The sequence below is a fragment of the Gekko japonicus genome, unplaced genomic scaffold (genome assembly GCF_001447785.1).
Source record: "Gekko japonicus isolate JY-2015 unplaced genomic scaffold, Gekko_japonicus_V1.1 scaffold1122, whole genome shotgun sequence".
Taxonomy (NCBI): domain Eukaryota; kingdom Metazoa; phylum Chordata; class Lepidosauria; order Squamata; family Gekkonidae; genus Gekko; species Gekko japonicus.
In genome coordinates, this window is record NW_015166456.1 from 508646 (window position 1) to 524394 (window position 15749).

Consider the following 15749-nt stretch of genomic DNA (forward strand, 5'->3'; position numbering starts at 1 on the left):
TCTTCGGGCATCCCCTGGCCTCAGCGCTTCTGCGCTGGCCCCTCCAGGCCTCCCCTGGCCACAGTGCTTCTGTGTGAGCCTGGGGGACCCGGCAGCGGCACTCTCCGAGCATCCCCCAGCCGCAGCACTTCTGCACGGGCCCGGGGGACCCAGGGGCAGGGCTCTCCGGGCCTCCCCTGAGCTGCAGTGCTTCTGCACGGGCGTGGGGGACCTGGCAGCGGTGCTTTCCAGGCGTCCCCTGTCCGCAGCGGTTTTGGCACCAGGAAGCTGGGGGTGGGGCTTGCAATTTACACAAATGCACACACACACCAAGAAACATTTCTTACTACTGAAAATAATCAAATTAATCACTCAAATAACAAAAATTACAATTCCATATTCCCCTGTTTTACTTTTGTTAAATCTTTGGGAAATATCTCATTTCAAATTTTCAAAACCTGAGCGAGATTTAATTGCTATCTTAGTTACCGCAGCTAAGACGCTATTAGCGGCTAAATGGAAATCTAATGAAGTACCTACTACGCAGGAATGGTTAAACAAATCCTGGGATTACTTTGTTTTTGACAAAATTACCATAGAACTGGACCCTGCTACATCGCTAAAACGTTCCAAAGACTTTGTAAAGAAATTGACACCTTTTGTTGTATTCTTTTTTAATTATTCCAATTTTTCTAAAATAAATATTCTAGATAAGCCAAATGTAAGAAGGTTAATTACAGCCTGAATAGTAACAGTATTACTGTATTAGATAGTATAGATCTATAGCATTGATTTTACAAATTATGTTTAAATATTATTGTATTTGGTTTTCCGACAAACTGGTTGTTTACAGTCTGTATTGCTGATTACTTGTTCTACATGTAATTACTTAATAAAAGTTTGTTTATTCAAAAAAAGAAAAAGAAAAAGAAAAAAGAAACATTTCTTACTTGTGTGGTAATTCTGGGCAGCCTTCAGTAGCTGAAGCCGAAGGTCTGAGCGGTGTCAGAAGTCTCTGTGCATCCTGCCTGCTTAGCAAACGTGGGGTATGCTGCTCCCAGTAGATCCCATTGATTACACAAGTCGCATAGGGTGCAATCTGGAAAATAAAGTCAGACTTTTTTGATAGTAGTAATGAATTGCTAGATCCAGAGTCTTCACTCTGTGACTGAAACTGCAAAGGAAATGCAATATTACATGTTTCTTCTGACAGTGGGCCTCAGATTCATGCAGATGTAGGATATCAAACACATTTTGATAATCATCAGCTAAACAAACAAATTAACAATGGTTCACACAGACTAGACTGACCTCAGAGAGGCCAGAATTGGGTATTTCAGACCACTAGTTCAAGTAACTGAGGAGCAGATCCACACTCTGTACAGAAGACCTCAGAGTACAACTAACCCATAAAGAGGAGAGCTTTACGTGTTATGCTCACATCAGTGTTAAAACGAGATGTGTAGCACTCCGGATGCTTGTCATATTCCACAGGGTCATATACCCCATCGCTCTTCCTTACAAGGTGATGGTGTCGACTGAGCACAGTCCCATACACTTTTCGGAGGTCTGCGAAGGAATACAATGAATGAGTGATCCATACCAGACACTGCAAAGCTTCTGAGGGCATTACAGAATTTCTCTAGGATTACCTCCAGTTCTGGAGACCTCCTTCAGCTCATGGGGCTCTACAAACTCACATGGGAGTGCATTGAACATTTCTTGAGCACCCTGCAAAAAATAACTGACCTTTAGTTACATTGGCTTTACTAAATACTACAAGCTATGCAGGTTGTCACAAAAACAATAATTCTAAAGACCCCTGCGCTAATTCCAGATAACTAGCATAATGTTCATGGGGACAGGCAGTGGCTCAGCAGTAGAGCATCTGCTTTGCATACAGAAGTTCCCAGGTTCCATCTCCAGCATTAAAAAGGTCAAGTAGTAGGTGATGTAAAACACTTCAACATGAGATCTTGAAGAGCAGTAGACAGCACTGACCAGGACAGGCCCAAAGTCTCACTCAGTACAAGGCAGCTTCATGTATCAGTGCAAGTCATTCATTTGGAGGAAAGCTGTGGCTCAGCAGTAGAGCATCTAGGGCCAAGGTGCAATCCCTTGCACACCCACAGTAGGATAAAAACATGATAAATAACAGATATTCTTAAAATAATGGTGAGGCTCATGAACTTCATACACAGTGGCAGCAATCTCTGGCTCCAGAGCCAACTGTGATTTGTGTACAAAACCAAATAAGGGTCTTGAAAAAACATAATTAAAATTTCAACTTAAGGCATATTGGAGGCGTAGGCAGGATGCTGGAATAACCAGCATGTGAAGGAGATAAGGCAACGATTTGTATGGGACTATAGGGCTTCTTAGAGATGCTTTACAAAAGGCAAATGATAGATGGGAAGTTGTCAGTAATCCAAGTGCAAACCATGCACAGATCTATGCCATGTACTGAAAGAATCATGCAGGGTGCTCCTGTGTATATTTATTACTTATTGTGAGATCTTACTGTGCTACAAGCATGGATGGCTTCAAGAGGGAATTGGATAAACATATGAAACAGAGGTCCATCAGAGACGTCTTAGAAGCTTAGCAGCATATTTGAGCCTGAATACTTATTGAGATCAGCATCCTATCTAAATGTATTATCTTTCCTAATTTTTGTAAAGCACTTTGAGTGTGAGAGCTTTTGTACTACTCTAATATTTCCTGAGGAAGATCCAATTTTGAAACGTTGTTATATAATCCGGAGATGATGTTAATGTATTTTTACACAAGGATTTTCTTATGATTTGAAGGAATTTGTTCGTTGTGTTGTAGTGCTTGTTGACAATAATATACAGAAAGCGCTTTCTTTGCAATCTTGTTGACTGCCTGATTGTGGGTCAGACTCTCACGACTATTTTCTTTACATTTGTTCTTTGATCAGGTCGTGATTGTCCACATTTACCTGGTATTTTTGGCCACTGTGTGACAGTGTTGGACTGGATGGGCCATTGGCCCGATCCAACATTGGCTTCTCTTATGTTCTTATCTTTTATGTGCATCTTACCTGAAGGACCGCCTCTCCCCGTATGTTCCCACAAGAGCACTAAGATCGGGGAGTCTCCACCTCCTGGAAGTTCCAGGCCCCCGAGATGTGAAGTTTGCCCCCACTAGGGCCAGAGCGTTTTCGGTGGCGGCTCCTACCTGGTGGAACGAACTCCCAGAGGAGATCCGGGCCCTGTGGGACCTTGTGCAGTTTCGCAGGGCCTGTAAGACTGAGCTCTTCCGCCAGGCCTTTGAGTAGGAGCCGCCGCTGCCACTATTTCACCATTGTGGCATTGTCCTACTGTTGTTTCCATCATATAGGCCAACTATCGCCTGGCAGAATGCGCGTAAAACAGCGCTACTGGAGACCGCGCTAGAGACAGCTGGCTGCTGCACTGGGTTCACTATCCCGTCTTGGGTGATTTATATGTAGGAAGACTAGAGCACTTTAAATATTGTATGGTTTTATTGTGTGTTTTAATGTGGTTTTGTTTTATTGTATTTTATCTATTTAATGCGGCTTTTGCCGTATGTTAGCCGCCCTGAGCCGTTGGGAGGGCGGGATATAAATCTAAAAATAAATAAATAAATAAATAAAATCTTGCTAACAGAGGACTCACAGCAACCATTGCTTGGGCTGTGCAAAGTTTATAGGTTATTAATCAACATGTCTATTTTCAGCACTATTAAGTTGAATATTTTCAGTTATGCAAACGGGCTCTCTTACACTGGCTTTTTGTTGATTGCTTTCTCTGAATTTTGATGTCGTTTGACTCTTTCATTATAAAATGTTGTGAACTCCTGGCTGCAAGCCATTTAAACCTGATTTCTGCTCCACACCAGTTTTGGTTGGGGGCAGAAAGCAGGGTTTAAATGGCTCATGAACCGATTTAGTTTGAGAACCAGCGTATTGGTTTGTGGTTCAGCCACAAAACCACAAAAAATGAGGTTTCTGCCAATCCCTACTGGTGACACACCACAGTAATAATATTCACAGCTACAGCCTATAGACAGAGAGGTTGCTGGTGGTGATTGTCTCATATAATGAAACCATGGGCTGTCAACTGCAGTGCTTCTTCTTTTTTTTTTTTAAAACGAAAGAGAGGTGCCGGAACTCTCAAGAAAGAAATGAAGTTTTCAATCTGTATACTTAAAAATTCATGAACTTTTAAACATTTTTAAAAGAATTTTGTTGAAGAGGTTCCAGAACTCTGTTCCGGTGCATTCTCCCAGAAAAAAAGCCTTGGAAATGTATTGGTTATACCCAAGCCTCATTTTCTGCTGGCATAAGGAACTTCTGCCAGAAAAGGTGGTGGGGAAGGGTTTGTACCAACTCTCCCCTTCCTACTGGAGCCCCTTGATTTGATCCTCAAGCTGTTCCTGAAAGTTCCCTGTCCCCCAAAAGCATTTCTGGGAGTTCAGCATACTGCAGTAGAAACAGGAAAGTTGTGTTCCATTAGCAGAGTCCATTGATGGTACTTTGGATCCACCCATTAATTTCCTGTGGAAACATGGAGGAGCTCAGTCTTTCTAGAAAGTACATGCTAAACTGATATGATTCATACCACATATTTTAGTTCTTCTGAGAAAATTTTAGTTCCTCTGAAAGATCACCTTACCTTAGAAACGTTGCCAGTACCTGTAAACACAAATGTTATGGGGCCAACAGATTTCGGCATCAAGCCCAATGAAATTTCATAGCCACAGTCCCGAACTGCTTGCACAGCCTGGCTGCTGTTTCTGTAGTTATGGGCCATTCCAATGTGCTGAAACCAGAGGCAGAATGCTGACATTAAGAGGACTTTCTGGCCATCTAATAACACCACAGCCCCACTCATGCCAATGATTTTGTACATAGGCTTACCATGAAAGGTGTATGGTGACCCAGAGCAAGAAAACGTAATCCCATTCCATGTAAAATATTGATCATACCTAGTTCACAAAGGTGACAAAAACAGAAGGTCACATAGAATTCACAAAACCGCAAGGGACCAAAATGCCACCTAGTTCCGTTTCTTGGGCAAGAAAGAACATCCACTACCAGCCAAGGTAGCCAAACCACAAAAAGCCATGGAGATGATGGCCTGTATCCAACCACACAATTCCCAAGACCTAAGGGCACTATTCTTGAGGGTGGATCAGTGCCGGATTTACGCATAAGCGAAATAAGCTACAGCTTAGGGCCTCGCAATCTGCTGGGGCCTCAAATAAAAACACAATATAAAAATGATTTCAAATATTAAAAAGGCGTATATATTTTAAATTTTTCTGAGACCAGCTGATGTAATTAAAACAGTAGGGGGCCTCTGGGTTTTGTATAGCTTAGGGCCTCAGCAAGTCTAAATCCGGCCCTGGGGTGGATGGTGATTCCAACCAATTTCCCCCTCCCACTTTGCTGCCTTGGTGTTCACTGAGGGTGTACTGACACTCGGTAGAAAAAAGGGGGGAGACTCAGTGAATGACAACTGGAGGGGGGGATCAGCAGAAATGACCACCCCTTCCTAAGAAAACTTAAATGCCCTTAAGCCTTCCACCCTGCTTGACTGGATACAGGCCATCATTAAAAGCATTCACAGAGATTTCAGAGCGGGGCAGCATTTCCCGGCTTCCAAAATCTTCTCTGAAGCCCTTTTTCAGACATGGGAAGAGCAAACGTTTTATTAGGGAGAAGGGAGGAGATTAAGATTGTGGCAGCAAGTCCTGACCCCAACCTCCTCATATTCATTGGAATTTATTTTTATTTATTTATTTCATTTATACCCCACTTTTCTCCCCAATGGGGATTCAAAGGGTCTTACATCATTCACCTGTCCTCCATTTTATCCTCAAAGCAACCCTGTGAGGGAGGCTAGGCCGAGAGAGTGTGACTGGCCCAAGGTCACCCAGCAAGTTCCCATGGCTCGAGTGGGGATTTGAAACGGTGTCTTTCAGATTCTAGTCTGACACTTTTCAACCACTACACTATATTGACTGAATATATGTAGTGTGCCTATATGGTCCTCTGCCCACCCTGGAACCCTGCATATGAATGTAGAAACTACCAGGGCTCTAGTCGGGGGGGAGCTCTCAGGTACGGAGCTCCGGAAGAGAACCTCTAGGGGGCGGGGCGGTCACGTGGTGAAGCCCCGCCCCCTTCTTTACCCCGCCCTCTGCTTCGATCCTCATTCCGTTTGGGAATGAGGATGAAGCAGGAGGGTAAGTAGCCGGGCCTTCTGACACACTTCCGGTGATGTCAGGGGGTGTGGCCTTCTGTCACTTCCGGTGATGTCAGGGGGCGTGGCATATGCAAATAAGTTATGCTAATGAGTTATGCTAATGAGCGCCGGCAGCTCTTTTTCTACAACAAGACCCCTGGAAACTACATATATAGACTTGAAGGAAAAGGCATAGGTCAGGGTGGAGTTCGCTGCCACATTCTGGCTACCCCAACAGTGTGTATTCATTCTCCACAGTTATGAGATCTGCAATGGTCTATGCAGTCACTTACAAAATGATCAGAGAGGGTAAGTCATTTCAACATTCTCTTTCCAGTGTGAAAACACCTGGTAAGGATTGCTCCCTAAATCAAGCTACATACTGCAGATGGAAGCCAAAGTTCTCTAACCCTCCCCCAACTCAAGGTTATTAATTAAGAGAGACAACATAACACCATTCTTGTAAAAATGCTAAATACACATTATTTGCTCTAAATACCTGCAACACCAGCCCACTTTCCAAAGGCTACAACTCGCACACCTCTGTGATCCACCATTTTCTCATAATCTATTAATCGAATGTCCTAAAAGTAAAATACAAAATAGCTAAATTTGCTCATACGATCAATTCATCTGTGTATTTTAAAAATAATATTTCTTATGACAAAACCCCAACACTTAAATTGGTGGCTACACAAGAAATTAAATGGCTTAATTACATTTAATGGGATCTGCTTAAACACAGTGGTAAGATTTCAGTGTAGAGTAGGACAGAAGAATATCCTGACAAAGTATGCTTTTTAAAAAATTCAATATGGCCTGTTTTGCCTGCAAGATGAATACTGTTTCTTGGTAACATTATGCAAATATTTAAAGTATTGTTGGTAAAAAGCACATCTTCCAATACAACTTAGGAAGTTGGATTGTACCATTTGCCTTTAGCTCCCAAAACCAAAACATAATGGTCTTCTTCTAAGTAGTTCATATATTATATTTTCTGCAGTACAACACAAATCTTGACTCCTCCCTAATACAATCCAACATGATCAAACATCGTAGATGATGTAGATGATCTAGCACCAACAGACTGCAGCAGTTCAGCACTCCTTGAACTAAGTCCATTGTTCTGAAGGATGACACAGTTGCACTTGCGGGGAGAGGAATAGAGGGCAGATGTTTTCTGTCACCATGACTCAGACCTGGGTAGCATTATATTTGCCAAACGCCTGAAGTGGCTACGTTTGCAGGTGACACTAAATTGTTCAGGGTGGTGAGAACCAGGGAGGACTGTGAGGAGCTCCAGAGAGATCTGCCAAGGTTGGGTGAGTGGGTATCAGCACGGCAAATGAGGTTCAACGTGGGCAACTGCAAAGTAATGCACACCGGAGCTAAAAATCCTATCAATATACGTTGATGGGGTCTGAACCGGCAGTAACTGACCAGGAGAGAGATCATAGAATCATAGAGTAGGAAGGGACCTCAGGGTCATCTAGTCCAACCCCCCGGCACAGTGCAGGAAATTCACAAATACCTCCCTCCCTCCCAGTGACTCCTGTTCCACACCCAGAAGATGACAAAAAAAAAACCCTCCACCATCTCCAGCCAAACTTGCCTGGAGAAAAATTGCTTCCTGACCCCAAAGTGGCGATCAGCATTTCCCTGGGCATGTAAGAAAGGGTCACAAGAACTAAGCATTGATGCAACCTTTCCTGCCCTCCCTCTCATGATCTACCTAAGATCCTGAAATCGTGGTAAATAACTCACTGAAAATGTCAACCCACTGTGCAACTGCAATTTTAAAAAGGCAAATGCTATGCTAGGGATTATTAGGAAGGGGACTGAAAACAAATCAGCCAGTATCATAATGTCCCTGTATAAATCTATGGTGTGCCCTCATTTGAAATATCATGTACAGTTCTGGTTATTGCACCTCAAAAAAGATATTATAGCATTGGAAAAGGTGCAGAAAAGGGCACCTAAAATTATTAAGGGGATTGAACACCTTCCCTATAGAGAAAGGTTAAAAAGTTTAGGGCTCTTTGGCTTAGAGAAACAACAATTGAGGAATAACATGATTGAGGTTTACAAAGTTATGCATGGCATAATTATGCATCCCTTTCTCACAATACAAGAACTCATGGGCATTTAATGAAATTAATGAGCAGTGGAAGAAATGGAAGGTCAGTGCTGAGAAGATGCAGTGGTTTGACCAGAGCAGTCTATCATCAGCACATTCCCAGAGTGGTCATACTCAATACTGAATTTGCTACAATTTTATTTTTGAAGGACAGAGTCAACAAATAAATAAAATATACTACAATGGCTGCTGCAAGCATTTAAAATACATACGGTATCACGTCATACTTTGCACTGATCGCACACCATTGCAACCCTAACTGAAAACTGATGTACATGAGGCTATATAAGTGGCTTTGGGAAAATAAATACTCCAAAGCATTTTTTCCAATAATTAAAGAAAAGTTTGTATGGGTACACAGAATAAAAAAAATGATACAGCCCAGTTAAAGTAAGCAACTTTAAAAATATATCGGTTCCCAGCAGAAGAGTTCGGGATGTGCTTAATGGTGCCATCCTAAAAACCCTTTCCTGGGAGCCAGCCCCACTGAATGGACCTGATGGGACCGGAAACTGACGAGATTGTATCCAATACATTAGTTACTTGTTCTTTAAGCTACTACCAGTCAATGGGCTTCGAAGGGTGTAACTCTGCTTTGGACTGCACTGAAAAAAGACACTGTGGTTATTGCTTAACCACTTCATAGGGAAACAGCACCATACTTTATAAATAGCCTCATTTACATTTCCCAGTGGTATACTGTAAAAATATTCAGTAATCTTATTTAAGCACAACGGTACCTTTCTTAGGATCTCATCCAACAAGGGCATATTTGCCTCTTGGGCTTTAATAGTATGAGAGAAGAATGCATACGTCTTCTTGGAGATTAGTTTATCCTCTGGAGGTCTTTTCACACCTAAAATCAGACAGGCCTCTGAAATATCTTCCTGTATAATGCCACCAGCTTTGACATAATCCTAAAACAGAGCACAGAAGAGAAACCCAGCAACTTGAGGAACAGAGGCTAATACCAATAACACAGGACTTTCCTCTGTACCAGTCACACATTACAGTGGGGTACTATCCTCCTTCCTCACAAGGAGAAAGTTGCCAAGAGAACAGGCCAACTATCTCCCCTGCCAGTTTTAGTTAAGATTTTATTCTCCTCGAATGATCAAGAGAACAATTCAAAATTACTCTTTTTTCATATTAGCAGACACTAAAGACCTACAGTCCAAGATATGGCTAGTTCTTTCATATCAATATCTGAAGTTTAATCTTCTTGACTTCTGCTGCTCTCAGCACAAGAACCATTCTCACTATCCATCCTTTCCCAGCCAAAATATTGAATTCAGACCATGAACCCACCTAAATCACTAGTACTGACTACCTGAAGCGACCACAGCTCTCCCAGTTATCTGGTAAAGATTGTTCACAGACCTGCTCATGGAGAGGCCAAGAACTGGCAAGCAAAGCATGTGCTCTGCCACAGAGCTATGGAAGGACATGTTCTTCTCGGGCTCTTCCCCATACCTTCTCCTCATCCTCTTCCAATCTTCCTTTCCAACCACCACTTCCTTTTACTGTTCAATTGACTCCATCTAGTTTCTTAGACCCCTTCTCTGTATTTCCCCCCCGCTTCCCTTACGGAAAAAGACAACTCAGCCAATGGCTGCCAAAAAACCTTTGTGATTGCCTATTCAATCTCCCTGTGAGATTAGGGCAGGTCAGCCAGTTGGGGCTTGGCTGCCCACCATATCATCCTTTGGTGGTGGAGGAAAGTGCTGTCAAGTCACAGCCAACTTATGGTGACCCCATGGGGTTTTCAAGGCAAGAGACATTCAAAGATGGTTTGCCATTGCCTGCCTCTGCATCACAACCCTGGACTTCCTTGGTGGTCTTCCATCCAAATACTAACCCTGCTTAGCTTCCAAGAACTAAATAGCCTGGGCTGTCCAGGTCATCCCTTGATTGACTACAATATCCTTCTTCGGCTTCTTATCAAAGACATTCAGTATGCAAATTTAACAGACGCTATACATCACATGTCCTTTCCGTATCATCAATACCCATACCAGGACTTACCTTCTCGTGGATGGCCCTTCGGTTAGATGGCTGCACCAGAACCTTGTATCCCAGGCCGGCTAATGCTTTGACATGCCGTGGGGCCAGAGGTGCTCTTCTTTCCCAGGCGTTAACATCCTCCCTCCTGATGGCCAGCACAGATTTATGATAATGCTGGCACCTGAACAGTTGGTGCCCATGCCTACCACCTGAATGTCTGAATGCCTGGAACATGATGAAACCTGGCAGCAGCAAAGACAAAGTAATAAAGCCATACAGCCTAAAGGTGCTTGGAAACAGCTGCACGTATGCAAAAGAGTCTGGTCTCCTTAGAAATCTGCTGTAAAATATTTACAACCATTACTGTTTTCCACAATGAGTAGTATAAAAGCCATCATTTACTTCATGTTTGCAATTACTTATGCTAATATCCCCAAATTCCTTAGAACAAAAAAAAAGTTTTTGTATAAAGGTAGATTCCTTACTAAGGCTGTAGTCAGACGTGCCATTTGATGCAGTCGGGAAGTGCTCCTGTTCCATACGTTGGCATTTGGCACAAAGTTGCTCGATCACACATCCCAGTATAATCCATTTCACTGCGAGTGCAGCTCATCACTGCACAATCAGATGGCACATTCGAGAGAGTGGGGGGGTTTCTTGCCTTTTTGTACACATGCGCATAAATGAGGAATCGAACCCCTGCGCGAAGAGTTCTCCGTGGCCCTATTATGCAGTTATACACGTATCACTAAGCCGGTCTTTCTTGTCACCCACTACCTGATCCTTTCACTGGAGATTCGGGGGATTGAACCTGGGCCTCCTGCATGCAAAGCAGATGCTCTATCACTGAGCAATAGTCCCTGCCTTATGTACCCCAGTCATATTTCTTTGACCATTTGTTTCTGGTTGAGCAAAGGCCATGTCCACTCTGACTGGATCTTTGTGCTCTGTAGTATATGACATGCCCCGTCTCATATTACTGAGTCTTCTAGCATTCCCACCACCACCCTCCTGGTTTGTGTTCCCATTTAATGGAGAATAACATTTCAAGCATCGGAAACAATGAACTCCCAAATACGAAAACCACAATACTGGTTTGTTTGGTTTGGGGGTGGATTGCTTTAAAATGCCTCATTTTATTGCTTTACACAGAGAAGAGGATTTTAGAACAGTTTATCTGCAGCTTTAATAACCTGGCTATTGCAGCTATTAGCTCAGTTTCATCCCACACATACATCCACAGGTGTCTGGCCTTAACTGTGCTCTTTTCCAAGTCACAGTTGCTCTCTGAGGAGCCACTGAATGGACAACTTCTCTTGTCCCTCCTTCACACACATACCCTTCTCCTCACAACTATTCCAGATACCCTCAGGGCACCATGCCAGCTGGGGAAGACACACTGCAGTGCTTCAGGAGTTGTATGCACACACATCCACTTGTGTTGCCTCTTCAAGACCAGGAAGAAATGCTGAAATGAAGGCATATGCACAGCATTTCTCCTACTGGAAGCAGCAGTACAGACTTGTCCTGGCTGCCAGCTCCACTTCAAAACAGGCTCTTAAAAGATCATATTAGTATAGCTCCACTAATATATGATTGCCATGACAACAACCAAAAATTAATGTAATGCAATTATGCCAGTGTGGTATAGCTGCCATGACCTGAATAGCCCAGGTTAGCCCGATCTCATCAGATCTCGGAAGCAAAGCAAGGTCAGCCCTAACTCGTATTTGGACAGGAGACCTCCAGGGAACATCAGGGTCATGACTGCCTCAGAGTGTCTCTTGCCTTGAAAACCCTATGAGGCTGCTGTGACTTGACAGCAAAAAACAAAACAAAATATATATAGCTGTTATGATTTCACTTGCCAAGGAAAACCTCACTGGATGACCTTGGGCCAGACACTCTATCTCTCAGTCTAACCTACCTCACAAGGTTGTTCTGAAGATACAATGGAGGAGGGGACAACCATATATACCACACTAAATTCCTTGTACAAAGGACAGGATACAAGTGTACCAAATAAATAAAGGACTGAAGGTATTTCTGGACCAGCAGAACCTCCTCGCTCTGAGTTTTACTTACTCTTACAAATCCAGGCAAAGCCGGTTTGGTGTAGTGGTTAGGAGTGCGGACTCTAATCTGGGAGAACCAGGTTTGATTTCCCCACTCCTCCACATGCAGCTGCTGGTGTGACCTTGGGTCAGTCATAAGCTCTTTCAGAGCTGTTCTCTCAAGGACAGTTCTCGAGAGAGAGCTCTCTCAGCCCCACCTACCTCACAGGGTGTCTGTTGTGGGGAGGGGAAGGGAAAGGAGTTTGTAAGCCACTCTGAGACTCCTTTGGGTAGGGAAGGGCGGGGTATAAATCCATTCTCTTCTTCTCTCTTCTTCTTTTTTACTGGCAAGGCTCCTGTGCTCTGAAGAGCTTCAGAAATGCAATCAATAAAGCTTTTCCTGCCAGGAGCACAAGAGGTGGGGAAAGCGCACAATATATCTTTCTGCCTGATGTGCAAGTGTTCAAGGTCCTGGAGCCCAGCCAGAAAAACAAGGAAGAAGCTCAGATCTAGAACAATCGTTGCATTAAAACTTTGGGAACAGAAAAGGTGCCAAAAGGGGAAACAGGCAAAGAGCACCAAAAATAAAGCTGAGAAATGTGTCGGAGTCTGTGAAGGCAGAACTATAGAACCACTTATTCCTGATAAGCTCTTCTGAAAGAGAATATAGAATATAGATCCAGGTGGGCAGCTGTGCTGGTCTGAAGCAGTAGAACAAAGTTTGAGTCCAGTGGCACCTTTAAGACCAACAAAGTTTTATTCAAGATATGAGCTCTTGTGTGCACGCACACTCCCTCAGATACACTGAAATGAAAGCTACCAGTCCATATAGGTAGAAGGTGGACAGCAAATTAGCATACAACATAATGAAGATGTTTTAAACAGACGCAGACCAAACAGGAATAACAAGCTAAGGTTACATGGTCACCATTTATTTGGCTTTAATTCTGTGGGGAAATGCAAATAAATATGTCAGAATTGAAGACTGATGTGTAAATGTATCCTTAACTGTGGAATGCTAAGATTAAATAACTGAGACCATGTTGTTAGGCTCCAGGACGGTAAGGGATCCTAACAACATGGTCTCAGTTATTTAATCTTAGCATTCTACAATTAAGAAGGATACATTTACACATCAGTCTCCAATTTTGACATATTTATTTGCATCACTGTGTTTGCCCTTGGAATTAAATTCAATCAAATGGTGACCATATAAACTTAGTTTGTTATTCCTGTTTGGTCCTTGCATCTGTTAAAACATCTTCATTATGTGGTATGCTAACTTGCTGCTCACCCTCTATTTACATGTATGGACTGGTAAACTTCCATTTCAATGTATCTGAGGAAGTGTGCGTGCACAAGAAAGCTCATACCTTGAATAAAACTTTGCTGGTCTTAAAGGTGCCACTGGACTCATAATGTAGGACACAGGAACACTGCCGGGGGAGGGGGCGGGTTTGTTTGCTTGTTTGTTTGCTTTACCAGTCTGCAACCATCCTGGTTGAGGCTGCAAAGGAGCTTTGAAAGGAACCTTTAGTCTAAGTGAAAGTTTCCCTGTGAAACTATTCTGAGCATGCCGTGAGAATCCCTTTGAAACTCTACCAGATCCCAGCTGTCTATGCCATCTGCCGGGGGCTGTGAACATTGTGTAGCCACTCCAAAGACATGATAATGCTGACTGTCCCCTCAAGCCAGGATGATTCATACATATCGTCTCTGGGCCCCAGTAATACAGAAGGAAACAAAAGGGGGTGGGGAAGATTCTCTCCAGAATTCTTGAGCCACCAGGCTATAAAATGTAAAACCACAACATTGCCCCAAAGGGACACTATTAACACACTAACTAACCGGTTTTGAAAGATATAGAAGAAAAAAGGGATTGTCCAGCTGCAGAAGAATATTTTGACTTTGACTTAACTAATAAAAGGTTAAAATACTAATTTTTAACATCACTCAACACTTTTCTTTACCCCTCTATATACCCTTCCTAATTTTCTGGAATGTAAAAGCAATAAAATTCTCTCCTTTTTAGGAGAGGGGGGGGAAAAACCACAACATTGCAAAAGAGCAGAGCAGGTCATCGAGTACTTTGACAGAAGATCATGATCCACCACCTCCAGAGTAGCTTTAAAGGCAAAGGGGGACAGCTACTTACTTACTTTATTTACAGTCCATGACCAGAAAACAAGTAAAAATAACCATAACTTGGTAAAATGTAAAAATTAGGACATACAGTATAAAAATGTATAAAACGTATAAAAATAAATTATAACGAGTGCTAATACAAATATAGCAATTTCTAACCTAACTACATAAAAATAGATATAAAATACAATTAACTACTATCTTCCAGATTAAGTTTGGAAATACATATAGAACGCAGTTTAATCGCTTGGGAATAGAATTTAGCAACTTTCAAGGTGATGGGGGGCCGCTATACTATCCCCGGGGTGATTCCCGTGGCCAAAATCGAGAGAGGGAGAGAATGCCTGCTGGATCCGATAACCAGGGTCAATAACCTTAAACAGCGCGTGTTGAAGCAGATTTACGGTGCCATCCAAAGCAGAAGGGCATCCTTCTAAAACCAGTGAAATCAGTTAACTCAGAAGGGAGCAACTCCGTTTAGGATTCCACTGGTCCACTCTCTTGGCTCTGGTTCCGGCTCCCCCGCCCCCCTCCCCGGTCGCTGGCTCTCTCTCGCTCTCATGAGGATGTCTGCGGCCCAAGAGTCCGGGTTTCCGCCTTTCCACCCTTCCAGCAGGATCTGCAACAGCGTCCCGAGGTCAGGGATGGCTCCCGGCTTCTGGGCCCCGGCGACCCAGGCTTTCCCTCCCCAAAGACCGCAGGATCCTCCTCGCTTACCTGGCACGCGGGATTAGGAACCGGGCGACAGGCCCGTTTGCGCCCTGCAAAGCAAAGACGAGTAGCTGACGCAGAAGCACCGGCCTGCCCATCAATCAACCCACGATATTTGCAGAAATCAGAGAGGAGAAGGCCTCTCCCCGCCAAGCAGCCAATCCCGCGCAACCTCATGGGCACCACCTTCCCCTTCCGCCAGTCTGAGGGGCTGCCCGGCGTGACGTCATGGGCGAGCCCCCTCCGCGGCTTTCCCTTCCCCGATCCCGCCCTCTTGCGTTGAGAGCCTTTCTGGGAATGAAAGCGTGATTCTTAGGTGCCGTTGCACCGCCAGGACGGCTTGCTCTCAGAAGACTTCGCAAAAATCAGCATTTTTTAAAAAAATTCCGAGGTATTACAACAGAGTCATGCTAAGTTCGGCATCGCTAATGAACGTGGTATCGCCGCTTAGTTTCTATCAGGGCTCCTGTGAAATTTAGTAGC

General features: G+C 43.6%; 1 protein-coding gene across 1 annotated transcript in view; it reads right to left on the minus strand.

Annotated features, from left to right (window-relative positions):
* AASS (aminoadipate-semialdehyde synthase) overlaps positions 1 to 15349 on the minus strand; it is a 51431-nt gene extending 36082 nt beyond the window's left edge. The window contains exons 1-9 of the mRNA XM_015412038.1: positions 15273 to 15349; positions 10378 to 10598; positions 9093 to 9269; positions 6715 to 6799; positions 4886 to 4953; positions 4641 to 4787; positions 1632 to 1710; positions 1421 to 1548; positions 930 to 1078 (exon numbers count right to left, since the gene is read on the minus strand). Of these exons, the coding sequence (XP_015267524.1) occupies positions 930 to 1078; positions 1421 to 1548; positions 1632 to 1710; positions 4641 to 4787; positions 4886 to 4953; positions 6715 to 6799; positions 9093 to 9269; positions 10378 to 10590 (1046 nt within the window). The 5' untranslated portion in view covers positions 10591 to 10598; positions 15273 to 15349. The remainder of the gene's footprint in view (positions 1 to 929; positions 1079 to 1420; positions 1549 to 1631; positions 1711 to 4640; positions 4788 to 4885; positions 4954 to 6714; positions 6800 to 9092; positions 9270 to 10377; positions 10599 to 15272) is intronic.
* Positions 15350 to 15749: the final 400 nt, after the last annotated feature.